This window comes from Cydia pomonella, chromosome 8, assembly GCF_033807575.1.
Source record: "Cydia pomonella isolate Wapato2018A chromosome 8, ilCydPomo1, whole genome shotgun sequence".
Classification (NCBI taxonomy): domain Eukaryota; kingdom Metazoa; phylum Arthropoda; class Insecta; order Lepidoptera; family Tortricidae; genus Cydia; species Cydia pomonella.
In genome coordinates, this window is record NC_084710.1 from 20,051,143 (window position 1) to 20,072,006 (window position 20,864).

At 37.5% G+C, this 20,864-nt stretch overlaps 1 protein-coding gene across 1 annotated transcript in view; it reads left to right on the plus strand.

Annotated features, from left to right (window-relative positions):
- LOC133520815 (bone morphogenetic protein 1) overlaps positions 1 to 20,864 on the plus strand; it is a 139,609-nt gene that overhangs the window by 89,527 nt on the left and 29,218 nt on the right. Inside the window, exons 5-7 of the mRNA XM_061855487.1 lie at positions 2,963 to 3,272; positions 3,639 to 3,862; positions 4,423 to 4,601. Coding sequence (XP_061711471.1) covers positions 2,963 to 3,272; positions 3,639 to 3,862; positions 4,423 to 4,601 — 713 coding nt within the window. The remainder of the gene's footprint in view (positions 1 to 2,962; positions 3,273 to 3,638; positions 3,863 to 4,422; positions 4,602 to 20,864) is intronic.

Sequence of the window (20,864 nt, forward strand, 5' to 3'; positions counted from 1 at the left end):
CGTCAAAATAAATAATGCATATCATCATTTGTTATAAATAACAATAATGCACACAATTTGTTAATTATTATCAACAGGAGTGAACCCACCTAGTTAAGGTCCACAAGTATTTAAAAAAAACTGTAGAATTGTTTATTTAATTTTCTTACTGCTTGATTTTGATTTTATTAACTCTAGTTTACTAGCACCTACGTCGACTACTGCGGCCTGTTTTATCGTTTTTTTTTCTTCATAGATTTCATTCCTGAGTTGGTCAAATAGATCTAGCACCTCATGTAACCATGCAATGTCACTACTTGTAGTACGAAGTTTAACCATGTGAAATTGATTTATGTTAAAACGAGAAACGTTAAAGATTATTGAAGTGTGCAAAAAAGAACGTTCACGTTCACGTATCATGGACATTTCAAAAGAGCGAAATACTATAAAAATTAAAAATCGTGACCACTTCTAAACTTGCTAGCAGCCGTTATGAAACTTACCATAAATGATACCAAAATGTATATGTAGCGGTCTGAAAACCACAAAACGTTGTATTCAGGAGATACGGTGATTATATCTGGAAATGATTATATTCGCTATGTGCACGACTGTCACGCAACCTAGCATCCGCAAGTCTAGGGGAAAACGTCAATTCACTACATCTTATAAAACTACTCCAAAACTTCAAACTACTGAACGGATTTTCAAACGACTTTCATCTATCAATAGAGTGATTCTTGAGCAAGGCTTAGGTATATAACTTATTAAGGTTTAGTGTGAAAGATGTTGTCGGAAAAAATTACCCTGCTAAGAAGCTTTAATCGAAAACGCTGCCTAATCCATTTCAGCTATAACAACACAATGGTGGGGTTGTTTCTCATTTATAGGTCTACAAAAAGTCCGCGATATTAACGCGTTCTTTCTTTTAAGGATAACTTCTATACCCATTCTTAACTTCTAGAAAAAGATCACGTAATACGTGGCATTTGCAAAGTTATTTACACGGATACATTATTAACAATTATCGAATTAAATACGCTAGTTATATTAAGCATTTTATACAGATTACAATGGTCCCTTAGACCATTCAATTTAAATGAATATTTCAAGAGAAATCGTAAATTAAAGTTTCATTACGAGCTATATAAGTTGTGTGAAATGTGAATGACGCTATCCGCAGTTAGTTCTAATTTTTACCACCTTATGAGCTGGGATCGCTTTACTTACCCCCACCATGCATTTCGCACGGTCCCAATACGCCCTCTGGTGCCGGCATTTTTGTAACGTTTTGTCAGTCCAGTGATAAAACTATGTACTTAACGCACGATCTTCTACATTTCATCCCTAAGAACCCTTCGTACCATCCCTTGGAGCTTATATATACCAGAAATATACATACCTACTATTATAAAACCAAATAATAAATATTATGCAATCACATTTTTCTGAATTCAATACATCCAATGACACTTGACACCATTCGGATATTGATCGCACTTTTGATATTTGATAGGCAATCTTTTACCTTCTACACCTGTAAGTACCTTTATTCGGTTGATTTAAAGAAGGATTTAAAATAACCAAATTCATATGTTTTTTTTTTTTAATTATGTTCAGGGACACAAAAATAAACTATGATATTTCCCGTACAATAGATTTAGCGAACGCATGAATCGTTGTAGAAACATATCCCCAAAACGAAATGCATACGTTGATTATAAAATAAAATGATTGTAAGTATTAAAAATTGGATTAAAGTCGCTATCTAGAAGTCTTATAGTAGGGTTAGTGCTTGCAAGCAGCGCTTACAAACTCCGCACAGCTTTAATGCCCATTCATTAGCCTCATATTCAAGCCCGCGCCATTTCAGATGCATTTAGTGCATTGCTAGCCTAATAGCACGCTTTAATTGTAGCACGTTTTATGAAACGTACATTATTTTAAAACTTAGTGTGATTATGAATTTGGTTAATAAAATTTAAAGAAACGAAGCTATTACGAGCATATCTCATTATAGCATTTCGAATGACGAAATAGTAATGAGTTTTGTGTTTTAGATTGAAAGTTCAGGAATATCGCATTCATGTGATTATCACTATTATGTTTCTAATTAAGATAACATTACATCTTCATCTTCCTCGGTCCCTCATTGCTGAGGATCGTGACCATATGCTCTGTCTCCATATTGAGCGGTCATAAGCCATATGGGAGCGCACTGCATGTTGCCGCCAACCACCCTGTTCACAGCATCAGACCATCTCGTGGGTGCTCCTTGCGCACGCTTGCCATCCATTTGACCCAAGATAATCTATCTGCCTTTCTAGGACATGCATTACATAGATAGGTATAATAATTATACGCTTCTAAATTAATTTAAGCAATTTAGCTCTTGTAATGTTTTTAACCTAGACAATGTAGATGTTTCCTTTGATCGCTGCTACACCCACACATCGACCTTTTATTTCATTTAAACATATAATGTTGTATTACTATTACTAGGTACAGAATATTTCTTAAAACGAGGGCTAAGACTAAAATTGAACGACATTTGTTTTTAAATTAAAGAATAAATGGAAATCTTTAATGCTTCATGCGAAATTCGAACTTGCGACCTTTTGGAACATCGATCCAATCGCTCTCAACAAACAAAAGTACCGAAACTTACCAGAAGCGTGCGAAGTATTCCTTTAACATTTTGTAGTATCATTTGCAGCGGTTGTAACACGGTCGCACTTTTATCACTTTTCACTATACCTGTCACGTTCTACCAAGTATGTAAGTGCGAAAGTGACAAGTGATAAAAATGCAACCGTGGTGCAGCCGCAGGTGTAGGTATCTGCTTGATAAAAAATAAATTGTGTACCAATTCATATAAATTTTAGGAAAATCGTATTACTTTTGTGACTACATATTTGAGCATAAAAAGATTTTTACAAATATTATATATCATAACATAACGTAAACGTGGTTTTACTTTCAGGTTAAGAAACATCCACTCAGGTGAAAGATCAGGAAAAAACTCCATCAAATCGGATGACCAAGAAGAAAATCAATTGGAGCGTAAAAAAAATTTTCGTCACCGAAAAAAACATTCAAGCAGAGAAAACAGCGGAGAAAGTAGAAAACTGGTTGTACCTGAACATGAGTTTGAAGAGAAATTCGATGTAAAACCACCTCCGAAGAATATTATAGAAACAGGAAGTGGACAAAAACAACAATTCAACAATTGGTTTTTTCGTGACACCACTGAAGATCTAGATGCAATGGAAACCTACCAAAGCAGTAACGGGGTATGATATTTTGTAATTTTTACTTTCCTTCAAATCAGAGAGTGAACATACGTGTTTTATATTTTGTATATATCTAAAGGTACATTCAGGTTTAGCGATTGGTGTGTTTGGTCACTAAAAGTTTTGATTGGCAGAGACTTCTGTAGTTATTCTAGTTCGTTGTGACCATCTATGAAAAGATCGGTATCTGCTCGCGTTCACTTCCTAGTTACTAATTGCAAGGATCGTGCATTGCGAACCTTTTGCGAGACTTATTGAGAGTTACAAAAGCAGTTGATATCAATACGGAATGTACTCAAGATTTGTTGTATTCGTCTATTAAACTTTTCTATATCTTTCTGATATCAATAAAGTTCTTATATCCAGACAACCACTCGACACCGCTCTATCCGCGCCGCCACCAACCGCAAGGAACGCATCTGGGAGAACGGCGTGATCCCTTACGAAATCGACGGGAACTTCAGCGGCGCCCACAAGTCCCTGTTCAAGCAGGCCATGAGGCATTGGGAGAACTTCACATGCGTGAAGTTTGTCGAGCGAGATGTACAGCTGCATAAGGATTATATTGTGTTCACTGAAAGACCTTGCGGGTAAGATTTTGCTATAGCTGGCGAACGGACCAATATAATATTATAAGTGATTTTAGATTGTTCTTCTTTAACTAGAATATAAAAGATATTATAGATTATAGTTAAAAATCGTAGTGTCCTGTTGCTTAGTAAAACCTGCATCACACTCTTATACTTGGTTGATTAGTTTTTCAACTGTTTGTTCGACAAGGTGTCCAATTTATTATATCCTCTGTCATTTACATATAGCTAACTTTAGCTAACTAAACTAAACAAGACTTTTCCCGATTCATAACTCAGATCTTGCAAGTAAAATTTTATACACTTGCGGAGTTCCAATTGAGTTAAAAACATTAACTTATGTAAATGACTCTGCTTTGAATTATCCACTCACAGGGAAACATAGTAGCTGTTTGCATCTACAAATAAAATAATATAAAAGAGAGATCTATGTGTGCGTGTGCATGAACAATTCGAGGATGAATGTCTCTATAAGTCCCCGCACGTGCTTTTAATGCAAATATTCCTTACCCCGAACCTAGTAAAAACTTTGAGCGGTTGAACTTGAGGAATATTTTTAGATGCTGTTCTTTCGTCGGCAAGCGCGGCGGAGGCGCCCAGGCCATCTCCATCGGCAAGAACTGCGATAAATTCGGCATCGTCGTGCACGAGCTCGGGCACGTCGTGGGCTTCTGGCACGAGCACACGCGCCCCGACCGCGACCGGCACGTGCAGATCATTAGGGACAACATCATGATGGGTGAGTTGAGACATATCATTTAAATAACTGGATCAGCCATCTGAAAAGGCCTACCGGTCACCTATTCTCATGCTGCCTAACTCAATCATTAACTTGAAGGGGTCGGAGATCTACCTCTAGACTGTCTATAATTTGTATACCTACCTGAGTCGATTTTCCCAAGTACCTTCTCTTCCACCGCAGCCCGAGTTGTCCGAACCTGTGGCTCTACCGCAAAAAAGAAAATCGGAATTTCGTTATCAGCCTCTGTTTTTCTCTTGCCTTCGAGCAATAGAGAGAAAAATAAATCAATTAAGATTTTAATTTTTTGCGGTAACCTCTGAGTTGGAGATTTTGTTTACACGTAGAAAATCTCGTAGAAGTTTGGTTGCAGTAACTACAATAGTATTAAAATAATCAGTATAGCTAATTGTTTTCAAGATCTTCTATCTCATTTAAAAATCCCTATTCCTTTAAAAATCTAGACTAAAGCTTTCACAGTCTTGCAATTGACAGTATTCTAGTTTTTTTCTGTTAAAAATGCATTTCGGAAATGTATATGGTTGCTCTCTGATTGCATTTCTAGATTATTTCTGCAGCAATCTAAAAACACGATCATGCTCGTCGCATAACTCTCAAATTCAAAAGCGTCCAATAAGCAAGCAGCGTCCGTAATTTAAAAGCATAGTCGCGCAATCCTATACCAATCTTAATCTTTTTAATTTAAGATTAGTAGCTAAGCGAAGAAAATTATTTATTATTCGAATAAGATACATATAGGTATACTAAAATATATCTAAACATAAAACTAATTAAAAACTAAACCTAAATAAATCAGAACTTAAATATTTTTTTGTAGTTAAGCTAGAAAAATGCATGTTTTTTTGGTATGAAATAAACAGATTTTTTTTTTTTTAATGACATCCGTATGGATTGCCTCCCATAAGACATTAGGAAGCAAATATGCTTATATATAATAATATACAATGTGTTTGTCCACGTATAGTTGAGCCGTCAACCACGTATAATACGATGAATTTTATCGATCATTCACCCCCCCCCCCCCCCCCATACGTATATTTTTGTCTGAACCATTTTAAAACTGCACCCTTTCAAAATTGTATGCTCCCAAACACGACACACACATGGTTAATGTACCATTATCTGTCGTGGCGCCATCTTAACAATTTTAACACATATCGGTGAAAGAATAAGGATCAAAGTCAAATAGTTTTCTAAAAGTTTTAATCATGAGTCTAAAGATGGCAGTAGTGACTACAAAATTTTCTTTGACAATACACCTCAATTTCAAATTCCCTTTGATAATACAAACTTACGAGTACACACACAATTTATTGGCATAATGAGACCACCTCGTGCGCGCGCATTTCCTTATAATATGCTCTCTATTGAGAAGTAATCTGTGGACATTCGGTTCTGTCGTATAACGCAGAGAAATATCACCGAGCGGTGGCCGTGGATATTAAAGCGCAAATGAAAAACTGCCCGAAATTCCACATCTGATTCAAGATTTAGAAATCAAATGCCTTCCTTTAATTCTTAATTGCGTCTGTGTGAAATAAAGTATAATGATATAAATTTGAATTTGATTTCTAAGACACTGATTTTTTCTACTTCTTTTATTTATGAAACTAGCTTCTGCCCGCATCATCGTCTGCGTGGAATGATGGTGATCATGATAATGATCGATAATAGTTATTTGTTTTACAAGGGGGTAAAGTGGTTATGTAACCACTCGTGCTAATATTGATACCCGAGCAAGTGTAAGATTTAAAATTTGAACCACAAGTGTAGCGAGTGGTTCGAGAAGTGGAACCTTGACTTTTGCGAGGGTTTCAAGGCACGAGGGTTAAACAAACTTTGCCTCCGAGTAAAACACAAAATTTAACAAATAATTCAACTCTGCTTCGTTTGAGTAAGTTAAATAACACCACCGCGGTCTGCGTGTCAATTACTGGTATACATCCATCATGCGACGGGCAATTCTGTTAACGACTCGCTCCAAATTAAATTGGTGGCTGTATCTCAAAGAAGTGGCACCGCCACCTGTCATTAGGTTCATGTTAGAACTTTTTTTTTCATTATGTTTAATTAGTATCTATATAATTATATTGATACTTATATGTTATGTTAAAACATGTTTTGAAATGTTTTGTATGCAAAGGTCTTATGGTTTGAAATAAATTCAATAAATCTTCTTCTACCTAGCGATATCCCGGCCTTTGCCAGGTTCCGCTTTCCTGCTTGCTTTCCTCCACTTTGCGCGATCCTGGGCGCCCTCTCGTGTGTTTACGCTCATATCTGCTTTCACGACATCGAGCCATCGCTTTTTTGGGCTGCCATGGGGTCGGGGGCCGTCAAGGGCTAGATATAGATGTAGTGTAGGCACGCCCGGCCGGAAACAGGCGGGCTGTCGATCACGTGTCGCGTTCATTCAGCCCAATTCCCTGAAGTTGGAGCTGCAGGTTACTATCCCGGCGGCATTCCCACACTAATCTCCTCAACTCTTCTTGTTTTCCTGCAGAACAGAAGGACATCTTTAAGTTCGACATCCTTTAGTTCGTTTTCTTCCAGAATGTCTCTACCGAATATATTATATCGCGGTGCCGCATACATAATACATTCAGCTAGTAAGTGTAAGCTAGTCTCCTCCTTACCACAGTGTGGACAGGAGGCATCTCTACTGATTTTCATTATCTTAAGATGTCTGTTAAGAGTGTTAAGAGTGTCAAGTGTCAAGGACTAGGTGACAGTATATGTTTCCTATGTAGTCAGCTGGCCTGCGACAAACGTGGCCGAACCACCAGCAATAAATATTAATTATAAAAAATAATTGTAACACCGTTTTATTATTCACCTTCCGTGTCTTAGCGCGGGGTGCTCACGTTTCGTTCGAGCTATTAAAACTACACAAATTATAATTACATTTAACTCGAATGCTGTATTTAATTTGGATCTCTTTAACTTTTTTATCGAATAACAATATTATTTTAAGTTATCGAGAGTTACGGGCCGATTCAAACTTAAAGATGACTTTAAGATATGTAAATTTTTGATGTATCTTAAACTTCGAATCGGGCCGTTAGTGTCAAGTTAGAATCGACCTCATTTGAGTAAGTTATACCAACACGGTTTGCGTGCCAATCGCCGATATACATCCATCATGCGCCGCGTAATTTTGTTAACGACCCTCAAATTAACATGGTACGTTCATCTTTGGTTAATGCTTTTAGGTATATTTATTACTGTTTGGATTACACCTATGAGTTTAGAAGGCGTGAAATTATGTGATAATGTGTAAAGTGGGGCATTAATGTAGTACAGTCGGCATCAAAAGTGAAAGATCAAACTATGCGTCAAAAGTGTAGATACTTTTGATGCATAGCATTCTCTGAAAGCTTAACAAAAAGAAGTCCATGTATGTAAGACTGTGAAAGATATGTACTTTAGAACACGCACTGTAACTATATGTCATCGATTTAAAATACCGAGATATGTCTCTCTTCTCTTCTTCCTCGCGTTGTCCCGGCATTTTGCCATGGCTCATAAGAGCCTGGGGTCCGCTTGGTAACTAATCCCTAGAATTGGCGTAGGCACTAGTTTTTACGAAAGTGACTGCCATCTGACCTTCCAACCCAGAGGGTAAACTAGGTCTCATTGGGATTGATCCGGTTTCCTCACGATTCTTTCCTTCACCGAAAAGCGACTGGTAAATATCAAATGATATTTCGTACATAAGTTCCGAAAAACTCATTGGTACGAGCCGGGGTTTGAACCCGCGACCTCCGGATTGCAAGTTGCACGCTCTTACCGCTAGGTCACCAGCGCTTTTTTACGAAGATAATAATATGTCTCTATTTGGAAAATAATTCCCGGATCGTAGATACTTTTGGAGCTTTGTTTCATCCGCTACTATTGATTCTTACTGTACCTGGGTTAAAATTATTTTCGTTGTCTTGTTTTTTGTTCCCAATAAATGTGACTGAGTGTAGATTTTTGTATGAGAAGATTTTTTTTTTAATTTTCGTATGTAAATTATAATCCACAGCTAGAAAGACATTTATTTTTTTGATCGAAGACACAAATACTCATGCAAGCGTGACAGAGTGATCAAAAACAAAACAACGAAAGAATTTTGACCCACCTACTTATTTAACTTTTGTGGCTACGACTTTATACCTATGTTTAATAAACAGAATAATCCTAAAGATTTATCCGATACACTAAAATATAAAAAATGTGACACGAAAAATTGTGAACCTCATTACTTAAGAGGAAAGAATAACTTTGCAATGCTAACGAAATAACGGTACTTTTTCTATGAAATTCCATTTCGGGAGAAAACGTTTTCCACTAAATCTTAACAAATCACTTTTATTTTGATGTCGATAGCTTCAGCATAATATACTCTAGGTATATAGGTTTCGCTTTAAAATAAAATAGAAAAAAAATTGTATTGCAAATTTTGAAAAAAGCAAAACCTAGTTTTTTACTGTGTGAATAACATACTAAAAATTATGAAGAATGGAAAATATTTAGAAGTGGAAAAACGTTTTCTCTTTTTTATGGACGTTCTCGTGGTATAATGCTCTCTAAAGCAAGTCAAGCATCACCATACGAGTATAGCATGATTATGTGTATAACGCTATTTAGACAAAGTACATAGTAACTAAAAAAACGGGTTGCACTCCGGGAGTGCCGGCAGAAGTGAAAACTTGAATATTAACGTTGTGCATTTTTGATATTTTGGAATGGTTAGGGAATACTTTTGCATGAATTGCTTTAATTATCAGTATAAAAGTACTATCATTTATGGGGAAAATACAATATTCATTTATTGCGCTATCGTACACAAACATGACAATTTATATTACATTAAAAATTTAACGCTTCAACAATTATTTAACATCAACTTCCATCCGTAATTTCAACGTCTCTTTCACTCTCGACTCTACTGGCTTCAATGACATTGTAACAGTTTTTCGATCAGTACCTCTAGTGTAAATAAATTCGATTTCGAAACGTGACATACGCGTTTGCGTTTAGTCTCATTTTGTATGGGTTTTTGAACAGCGCGCCAAGCGGGACGTTTTGGAAAGTCAAAAATCTCATACAAAATGACACTTAACGCAAACGCGTACGTCACGTTTCGCTGTCTAAATTAGTTACACTAGGGGTACTGGTCACGTGTCCGTCTTACGAATTTTCAATCTGACGAATCTGTCGGTGACGTGACCTGTCGCGAGTTTAACATTTTTTCCCCTTCACAATAAGTGCACAGCGCCGCTAAAGAAGTTTTCACTTCTAAAATCTTATATGGAGTTGACATCGATTTGAGAATAAGACACGTATAATTTTAAGTTTAAGCATTGCTAACATTACATTCAACATCAATATCTTTGGTGTTTAATTATATAAGCAAAGCAATTATCAACCAATTTCGTTACCAACTAAACTCATTTTAGTCAGGTCAAGAGGCTGGTTCGAAGTCTAAAATTCTCAACTCGATTTGCTATTGATATGATACGTACCACGAGGAAGCGGTGGTAGTCAAAAATTTAAAAGTGTATGTGTAGTCCCCAACCCGCATTGGGTCAACATGGGGACTATAGCTTAAGCCCTCTCGCGCATGAAAGGAGGCCTGTGCCATGCCCAGCAGCGGGACGTGTATGATTATTGATTATTTATGACGCATCTCGCGCGCACCAATAGGTAAGCAAAATTGCGAGTCGTGTGAAATTAATATCATATCAACAAAGAATCAAGTTGAGATATTTAACATTTCGAATAAGCTTCCAACTTCCCAATTCTCCAAAATTAAATAAAATTACAAAGTTCAGATCACAATTTGTAAACTCCAGTTAGCGAAGTAAATATTTTTGATTAATAATAATAGCTTCAGGAATGGGATTAAAGTTAGTTAAGAACAATGTTATTTGGGTCGCAATGCTAATTTACGTAACAATTTAGATGCTTAATGATCGTTTGTTATGAAAATATTTGTGTCAATATTAGAACTTGGAGTGAAATATTTTAGGTCGATGAACTTTTACCCCTTTCTATTTTGAAATGAGTATAAATAAATATTATAGGACAATTTTAGCCACATCGATCTAGTCACTCAATAAACTCATTAAAGCTTGTGTTGTGTTCTGGGTACTAGACTAGGATAACTTATAGTTATATCTAATCAATTATATACTTTACATAGAAAACATTCATAACTCAGGAATACATATTTATAATACTTAAGGGCCTGATTTAGATTTCAGCTAGTTATATTTATCCTCTGTATATATCCATTATGTATATATTATTATTGTAAATTAGTCTAAATTTATAATAAACACACTACAAATGAATGCCAGGATTAGAGCCTGGGACCTCCTATCAAAATAAAATATTAAAAGGTAAGTATTGAATAATTAGAATCCATCTTAAATCTAACGGTCCAATTCGAACAATGCTTATACGTAAGATGCACAGCAACACGATACCAATTTGTCAGTATCAAAAGTGACGTTTTTAGTTGAAGAAATATCACTTTTGACACTGAGAGATAAGCATTGTTCGAATTGGGCCGTAACCATTGATGTAAGTAAAATGGCCGTAACCCTATGCACCGACCTTGACGAGAAAGAATGCGGAAATGTCCACAAAAACGTCGTTCACTTCATGATCACTACCGCCGCGTCACTACAAATGACAGCTGTCATGATATTTTCGTTATGTTTTTGTTAAAAGTAAACATTTCACTTTGCATCGCGCCGGATATGGGTGATGGCCTGATGGCCGTATTTTCCGCAGTAATAACAGTTCTTCCGCCTGGCATTCGAATAGATTTTTTTAAATTGATTGACTTTAATTCACTGCGTTTGGTACGAATTCTATGTTTATAACGTCAGCAACATGGCGTATTTTAGGCAAAACTAGCATATTAATGATTGCTTCCGAAAATACAGACATCATCATCAATATTGAAGAGCTATGCTCTTGTCGGTGGAGTAATCGCCACTCTTCTCTTTGCTGGGCCAGCCTTTTAACTTCCTCGTACGACACGACATAAACTTTATCTTTTATTTGGCTGAGATATGTGAGCCTGGGCCTTCCTCTGCGTAAAATACAGACACACCAGACAAAATCCTTTGTTATAGTAAGGGCTACCCTAACGGTACGCTTAAAGGACCCTTACGGATTACCCATTATGCGAGGAAATCCAAATACGGCCACTAAGAATTCCATTAGCAACTGTATTTCCTCTCTAAACGCTCTTAACAAGGTCACATGTGCTAAGTCGGCTATTAAAGTCCCTATTAAGGTCCGATGCTAACTGCAGCTGCATTTTATTGCGATTTTATTGCTGTGGCGTTGATACCGCCGCTTTATCTCGCAATTTCCTTAAAAAAAATGGGAGATGTGCGCCGCTGAAGCGCTGGTAATCTAGCGGTAAGAGCAATTCGCAGGTCGCGGGTTCAAACCCCGGCTCGTACCAATGAGTTTTTCGGGACTTATGTACGATATATCATTTGAGATTCACCAATCGCTTTTCGGTGAAGGAAAACATCGTGAGGAAATCGGAATAATCCTACTAAGGCCTAGCCTACGCCAATTCTAGGGATTAGTTGCCAAGCGGACCCCAGGCTCCAATGAGCCGAGCCAAAATGCCAGGACAACGCGAGGAAGAAGAAGAAGGTGATGTTGGCTGCTGAATGACTGCAGCAATTATGACATTCATTCGTCACTCATTCGACAAGGCCGAAGCAGAAATGTCACAGCAGTAATGCAGCTGCAGTGTCTATCCGAATGTCACCTTAAAGGCAAGGATTGAACATTCTAATCGCGGTTGTAATGCTTTCTGACTCGTCGACGATAATTAATACATTTTCTTGATAAAATAAGTGATGTTCGTTGCCGCGTTACTCCCGCTATCAGAACGATTGTATAATCTACGAGTATCTATCGATGGTTTCAGACTATCGTTTTATACGAGCGTACGTGTACGCACGTGTAGTGGTGTAAGCTCGAATCGGCCAAATGTAGAGAAAAGTAACGCGCGCGTAAGGTCGTAAAAAACAAATGTAGGCAAATGGTAACGCGCGTGTACACTCGTACCAGTCGTACCGCGGAATGACCGTATACGCGCAGGAAAATACGGTAGTCTTAAACCGGTCCTAAACCGTCAGTCATTTTATCAAGGATATTAATAGTGACACCGTCTGCTTCAACGCCGCAGCAGTAGCGCTGTTGCGGTCGACGTTCAAATGTCACCTACTTGAAGGATAACACGCGTGTCTAAAACAAATAGGTACACTTGACCTGATTGCGTGGCGTAGGCTTAAATCTTCTTTTCATTATCTCACACCGAGATGAACGTAATAAGATTTGCAAGGCTCTTAACCTAACGTTTAGCGCCGAGCGAATCTTTCGCTCGCATGTTGGCTCTTTGTCAGTTTAATTGTTTCACGACAGAGGGTCTACCGATAAAAAACAAAATTGAAATTTCTTTACCTACCTCGCTATCGCTTTTGTAGTGTTCGAGTGATAGAGAGGCAGATATAGAAATTTAGATTTTCGTTTCGTTTTCCCAGGGAACGATCTTTACGATAAAGAGAAGACTTTAAATGTATTGCGTGCGTCTGTGACTTCCGCGGGTGATTGCGCACTTAATACACAACGAGACCGATTCTGATTTAAATTTCATGTCTCTCCCAATTTCTTCAGAAATGTCACGTGCGATAGCTGACGGATCAAATCCATAACAGTTTAAGAACAAGAAATTGCAATCATAATCGGGCTCCTGTGCCTTTACATAGGTAAGGTAAACGTCGCAATGCTCGACATGCTATTGCCTTAAATTTGCCTTGTCGTCAGCTGTATTGCTAACGGTGTAAGTTTAAAGATGACTAGTACTGGGACAGAAACGAACACTCTCTCGTTTGTGTATCCTACTTAAATTAAACGTACGTCACATTTTATTGTACCGGCATTAGGCCTGAATGCATTTATTAAGCAGTGTCCAGACAGGAGCAGTGTTAGCCGAACGTTAATTAAAATTTACCATATTGAAAATTAACCATTAAAAATTTAACCGTAAACCGTCCATTACGGTTTACGGACGGGACTATTTTTCGCACAATCTATGTATCTATACATACGGACTGGTACGGACGCAAGAATGCCAATTTTCAACGGTAATATGGTAGTATTTTTTTTCGGGTACATGAATGGTACGAACTAAAATTGGTGATTAAATTGTGTACGCGAGGATGCTTGATGATACTGACGCCAATTTGATTTCTGCTGAAATTGTCCCGTTTGGACGCCCATTTTAAACTTAAAAGTCTCTTAACCATTTGAAGCGCCGAAAATACGGTGTGACAGAAAGCCCGCGAGCACAGTGCCATTGTCAGAGCACATTGAAACAAGCACGCCGCGGCTTCCAACGCATAATCAGCTCTCGGAAGAAGCATGGCTTCCGGCCCATTCACGATTTAGACGCTATTCATCAAAAATAAATAAACTTGCATGCGTGGGCGTTTTGTGACTTTTATGACTAGTTACAGCAATTGGTTTAGTAAAGTAACTAGTCCTGTCGTATTATCTTATAAACTCGTGTGAACTAAAGATTAGCTTCTGCATGAACAGTGATTGGCTGATTACAGTCTACCAGTTATCAGTATTTTAGAGTAATATTTTCTCGCAATGTAGTTGAATAAAAGGAACTAATTTATCTCTTCTTCTACCTAGCGATATTCCGGCCTTTTCCAGGATCCGCTTTCCTGCTTGCTTTCCTCTTGCGCGATCCTAAAAAAATATGTATACACTACCTTAATATATATTATACATATTTTTGGCACATTTTTCGGATCGATATTTTCACACGTGACTGTATGATTTATTTTTACAGCAAACTACTGTAATTTTATAATCCAAAAAGATAAAAATAAAAAGGGACATCCATACACGTTTCTTAATAATGGGGTTTGAGAGGGCAGGAAACACTGACGTTCGCGAATTTCGGGCATCTTTCTTTTTCACTCCAATTAAGGCGTAATTAGAGTGACAGAGATAGTTGCTTTTCGCGGTTATAGACCAGGCTGTGTGAGGCTGACCCGTCGTAAAAGCCAAAGATTTTTTTTATTGATCTAAATCTGCCCACGGATGCACACACTTGTGGCTTTTGGAAATTGTGATTATTGATCACATTGTTGTGCTAAAATTCACATGATTTAAAAACATGTTCACTTGCAAATAAACTAAACAAACACTTATTATTAATAAAGACAGAAACGTGTTGTTTTCCTGGTCGTTATCTATTACGGGCTGTCTCGGAGGTCAATAAGTTATAAACATTGTACACAAGGTAATGAACTAATGACATTAAGGGATTCACTCATGGTACGATTCATTTTTACAATCCGTCGTAACAGACCGATCGAAACGACGTATTGATAGTGTATGTTATTATTGTTAACGATCTACTTAATCGATGGCGATATCGGAAAAACGCAACAAAAACCCGTGCAATCATATCGTAACGAAGAATTGACATTGTATGGCTCTGTGACCAACGATTTGCTTTTTGTCTCATGCTTGACGCAGACGCCGCACGCGCTGCATCCCTCGATCGCGTATCGATCGCAACGACCTAACGACCTATTGCTCCGTGTATCCGCGCTACATCCCTCGATCGTGTATAGTTGTTTGATTTGTAGCTGACCCCCAACGGCTTATCCTTTGTCTAATGTTAACTAAAACCGCGCGTTCCACTACCTGCAAAAAAAAAAATTTGTGATTTCTTGTGTGGTCCCTATATGGTTACTGAGTGCTAGCGAGTCGAACACTACCGAACCGATCTAAAATGTGTCCTCGATATGCGGAACAAAGGCGCGTTATCGGAGAGCGCACCTACACTGGTTTTTTGAGCGTTGGACTAGCCCGCGCTCAGGTGCCAATTAGAATTATACGACCCTTTTTTTGCAGGTAGTGGCACGCGCGGTTTTAGTTAACAATAGACAAAGGATAAGCCGTTGGGGGCCAGCTACAAATCTAACAACTATACCAATCGCTCCGTGAGTTGATTGGCATTTTCGAAGCGACCTATCGTCACGATTTTCGTCAGATTGATCGAAGCGATTAATCGTACCATGAGCGAACCCTTTTAGTCTTTTTAACTTAAATTGAAGTATTTTTGCGCAGTATTATGCCTACCTACAAATAACCTATGCTAACGTAAAAAAATTTGCAGCAGTTTGCCCACGGCAGTTGTCAAAAAAATGCAACATTTAATAACCCTTCAAGTGGCGGCAGTGACTACGTGAAAAGTAGTCAAGTGGCGGGGCCCCGTTGGGTGGTCAGTGCAGATGTAGAGAATATTACAAAATAAAATATTTAAGCTTATCTATGTGTAAGAGTAGATTATATAGTATATTGAAGCTTAATTAATAAAGACAGAAACGTGTTGTTTTCCCGGTCGTTATCTATTACGGGCTGTCTCAGAGGTCAGTAAGTTGTAAATATCGTACACAAGGTAATGAACTAATGACATTAGTCATATCATACTGTAATCGAAGTATTTTTGCGCAGTATTATACCTACAGTCCACTTATGTATCTATGTATCTATAAAGTATCTATGTAAAAAAGGGAAAACGTGCAGCATTCACATCTTAGATGCTTACGTATTGTAATGAAAAAAAACCGGGCAAGTGCGAGTCGGACTCGCGTATGAAGGGTTCCGTACCATTATTTATAAAAACGGCAAAAAAATATGTTTGTTGTATGGGAGCCCCCCTTACATATTTCTTTTATTCTGTTTCTAGTATTTGTTGTTATAGCGGCAACAGAAATACATCATCTGTGAAAATTTCAACTAGCTATCACGGTTGATGAGATACAGCCTGGTGACAGACGGACGGACGGACGAACGGACAGACGGACGGACAGCAAAATCTCAGTAATAGGGTCCCGTTTAACCCTTTGGGTAAGGAACCCTAACAATGAAATATAAGGGTGTAAGGTTGTATTTTCTAAAGTAAAATATTGCAGTTTAATATAAATAGGTATAATTTATGTTTCACGTTCCTATTATTTTAGGCTTTTTTAAACCAGATCACAGCCGGAATAGAACTTTTTAGATAAATAGGAAGGTATCTCCAGCATCACAGATCAAACGTAGACGGAACACGTGTGGAGCTTTTCTATTTATTGATAGTGATTTGTTGTGTTTACTTGCTTATTTTTTTAGATAAGGGAGAGGAGAATCTTCCGGGTTTTAGGTCAACCTTCTACGCAAGTACCGATAGCTGAATTATGACTAGATTATCTACAATTCTTTACAAGCAGTATGTTGGCAGAGTGTTTTATTTTAAATAAATCGCTAACCATAGGCAAAGTCATTCTTTTCATTCATAATACTAGAGAATGCCTTCTGGCATTAAGTCCGCCATTTGTACTCTTCATGTATTGTGCAATAAAGTTTAAATAAATACTAACTGAAATTGTCCATACCGAGTAATTACCTATTTAAATAAATAATTACTTGGGTGAATCAACTTTTTTTGTTTTGTTATCCTGTCCCGTTGTCCAAGGGACAACAGTGGCACAGTTTGTTTGAAGAGACGTTGCATGCCGTTCTATTAACATGCTTAGTAGGGGGCCCATTATGGATATTGGTTATAACGACCACAAAAACGCAAGTTTGATACATTTAAGTACCATAAAATCAGTATTTCAATGAACTTTTGTCCCCTGGACAACTAATCGTAACTATGGCAACGAGTGACGCTAAAAAGTTGATTCTCCCACTTAAGTGCTCCGAGAACATAATTTTGTACGGAGCACTAAGACTTCTGATGCTGTTTTATTTCTGTATTGTTTTTACTGAGGTGTGTAATAAGGTGTATTTTTATTGTACTGTCAAAACAGAGTAGTTTTACGGACCCAATTATTAATAAATCGGGTTTCTAAGATCAGACTACGGGGCTTCGTTTCTCAGCCGCTCTAATTCCTCGTAGGAGTAAGTTCAAATGTCAAACCTTGTGCGAATTACATCAGATCTCTTTTGATCTGCGCGTCCTAAGTCCATACTCATTAATGTATACGACTATTTAAAGGACACGGGACATTAGGTACTCATATACCCACACAATTGAAACAGGCCAATACAGATATTATGACGGTTATACTGCTTTCTAGTTTCACTTTCGAAGTAACATACTTCTTAAAACTGATAATCATGAAGACAGGCCATAAAAATACGACCATGCACTTCAGGACTACGTTAGATGCAGTTTATAATATGTTGGTTAAGCTTTAACGCAATCATAACTAATACGTTAGGAGTACTTTAAAAACGTTATGAGGTTAGGATAAATAAGTCGTCAGTAGGCGGGTTATAATAACACAGGTGCGAGGCAATTTCCTCGCGCACAAAACGGCCAGTGTAGACGTGCCTCAGCCTAGCCAGCGTGCTCGGGCGTGGAAAACGCTCGCTATGCTCGCTCTGTGTGGACTCGCCTATTGAACTTCAAAGAAAAATTGCAAATATTTTGTCTTGTCTTCATCACGAAATCAACAATAATAGCACTTCAGTAATGACACATTTTCAAACAGAGTGATCCATTCTCATCAGGGTGCGTAGCCAACATACCAATAGTTTACGCTCCGTAACAAATGAAACGCAACCGTTACTGTCGCACTAATATGGAAGACTGATAGAAACACACACAAACAACTGATACAAAGCGTTTCGTTGACGTAGCGCAAGCGATTGTCATCTTGGCTAGGCACCCTGGTGTACAGTCAGCATCAAAAGTAACGGATCAAACAAGGTGTCAAAAGTTTCTACCATTCTGTAACAGCTTAACAACATGTGATGGTTCTATGTGTAGAACAATTAAGACTGTAAAAGATAAAGATATACTTATGAACATAAATTTTAGAAAAGTTATCCGGAATAACAGATACTTTTGGCGCGTTGTTTCATCCGCTACTTTTCGAAAGTTTTCTAAAAGTTCTCAGGAATTTCAGAAAAAATACACAGGAAGGAACAAAAAAGTTGGATTCCCATACAAATGTGAGAAATTCTCAAAATTTTGTCTCGTAGAATTTTCGCAATTTCGTAAAGTTTTAGACGGCACATCGGTGGTATAAATGATATCTGTTGATATTAATTCATAATTCAAGCTTTATGAAAAATTTCCGCATACTTGCAGGAACAAACAACCCAAAAGCGAAAGACCGTTTTAGTGAGTGAACTGAAATAACCAACATGCCCGCTATTTAGGTATGACATCGCCTCAAGGGTATCCTTATCTCAACGACACATAATAATTGGGTCACCTCACCTTGTCCAGGAATTACTAAAATACCATTTAACAAGCCCACTGGGCCACTAGGTATTTAAACTATCTTTACAAATTACCCCGAACTCATTCTAAAGTGAATGCTCAGCGTACATTATAAAGTACTATTCAGGTTGCATTTACAGTTTCAAAGGAATTTAAACTTTGTAATGTCGGATTATAGTTGAATTTGCAACGAGGCACTTGTAAATCAGCATTGTTAAAGTTCTTCGGATGACCTGGGTGCGCTGAATCGTTTGAGTTTTGCTGATAACTTCGTGTTGAATGGGAATTTGGAATTAAATTAGGTCGTGCTTGACTCGGTTAACTGTTTGAGATTTAAGCTTTGGACCTAGATTGTTAGTATTTACACAGCGTTCTAGTTAATACGTTTAAAATCTCGCAGGTACGTAACTATAATAGCCATTAAATATGACTTTTACCCGCAGTTTCGTTGAACATTTTGAACAAAAAGCGTACTTTTATTTCCTATTAAAATATTTAGATTGTAGGAATCTAGCTAGTCTGAAGGAGAATTGTCATATTCTGGAATCTGCTTCTGCTGTGAGGTTGAACCCAGACCCACATGTTGAACCTAAATAATATATGTTTTTTTTTGCGTCATGAGTTGTTGTATTGACAACAACTATAGAAGCGGAGCGTGAATCTCGCGACCTAAACGCGTAAGCACCATGAATTTTTCGGCAATTTCGACGTTTTAGTCGCGTGGTACATGTTGCAATTGCGACAATTTCATTGTTTGGTATGGCTTTTGTATAGTAATAATAACTCAATGTATAAAACTCACACTTTGGAAGTGGTAGTTTAAATCTCTGTTCAACTGTAAACAATTTTCAATACGAATTGTATTAGAACAACATTCTACCCCACCAAGTCTAACAGTTCTAACCCTAACCTTCGGAAAACACATGCAATTGTCGACCGTATTCTCTTGCAATAAATTCCAGATTCAAACAGATTTCGCAATGGCTGTTATGGCTGTTATGCTTGGTGAGGCAACATTATGGGAAACATTCAATGTTTAACAGTTCATTTTGCCTTGCAACAGCTTCGGACTAAATCTAAGTTCGAAAGTCTTTGCCCTCTGTTCGTAGGCAAATTGCTCCAATCGGCTTCTGAATTAATTCTATTTACAATTTAAGCATTCAGCAATTTAAATATCTTGCGGCTTGCAAAATGGTCTACATTTTGAACATTCACTCTCTAAACTTTTCAAGGACTGTCTGAATTGAACGCTTGACGCTATATACGCGGATAACGTAACGGCATAATATAAGGACTAATACGATAACAGTTATAACGGCTTCAAATTCAATTATACCTATAGTTAAAGAAAAAAAAAATTATGTATAGCACTATTGGTACTACATGGCAATAGCATTTACCTGTAGCGTGTACAGACGTTGCTTAAAATTAATGAACCGTGTAACTTTGTAGACAGCTAGGACATACATGGTGGCTGTTTGATCTCATATTGTGTAAAAGATAGTTCTAATAACTATATAATAAACTCAGAAATAACATTCACAAAATGTTATATTACTAAACCCCCTCATCCCCATCAGATCCCCTCGTATCGTAAAATCACCAAACAATAGCCCAAAGTAAAACTATGGTCCAAGTTTCATACCCTAATTTAATTAAGTATCAAAACCAGTGTTTTTGTTTTTGTCCGAGTTATTTCTCTCATTTACAATAATATCAGCCTCAGAACTGCAATACGTCATTGAAATAAGAATCACGTAGGCGTTACAAAGATTATTTCAGTTAAATTCGAACCATATTTAAAACATCTTCGACCATTGTTGGATGGTTTTCAAAGGCCCATTTGATTCTCATTTGGATTTTATATTATAGTACTGGTATTACCCATAGAGGTGACAGCAGGGTATCATCTA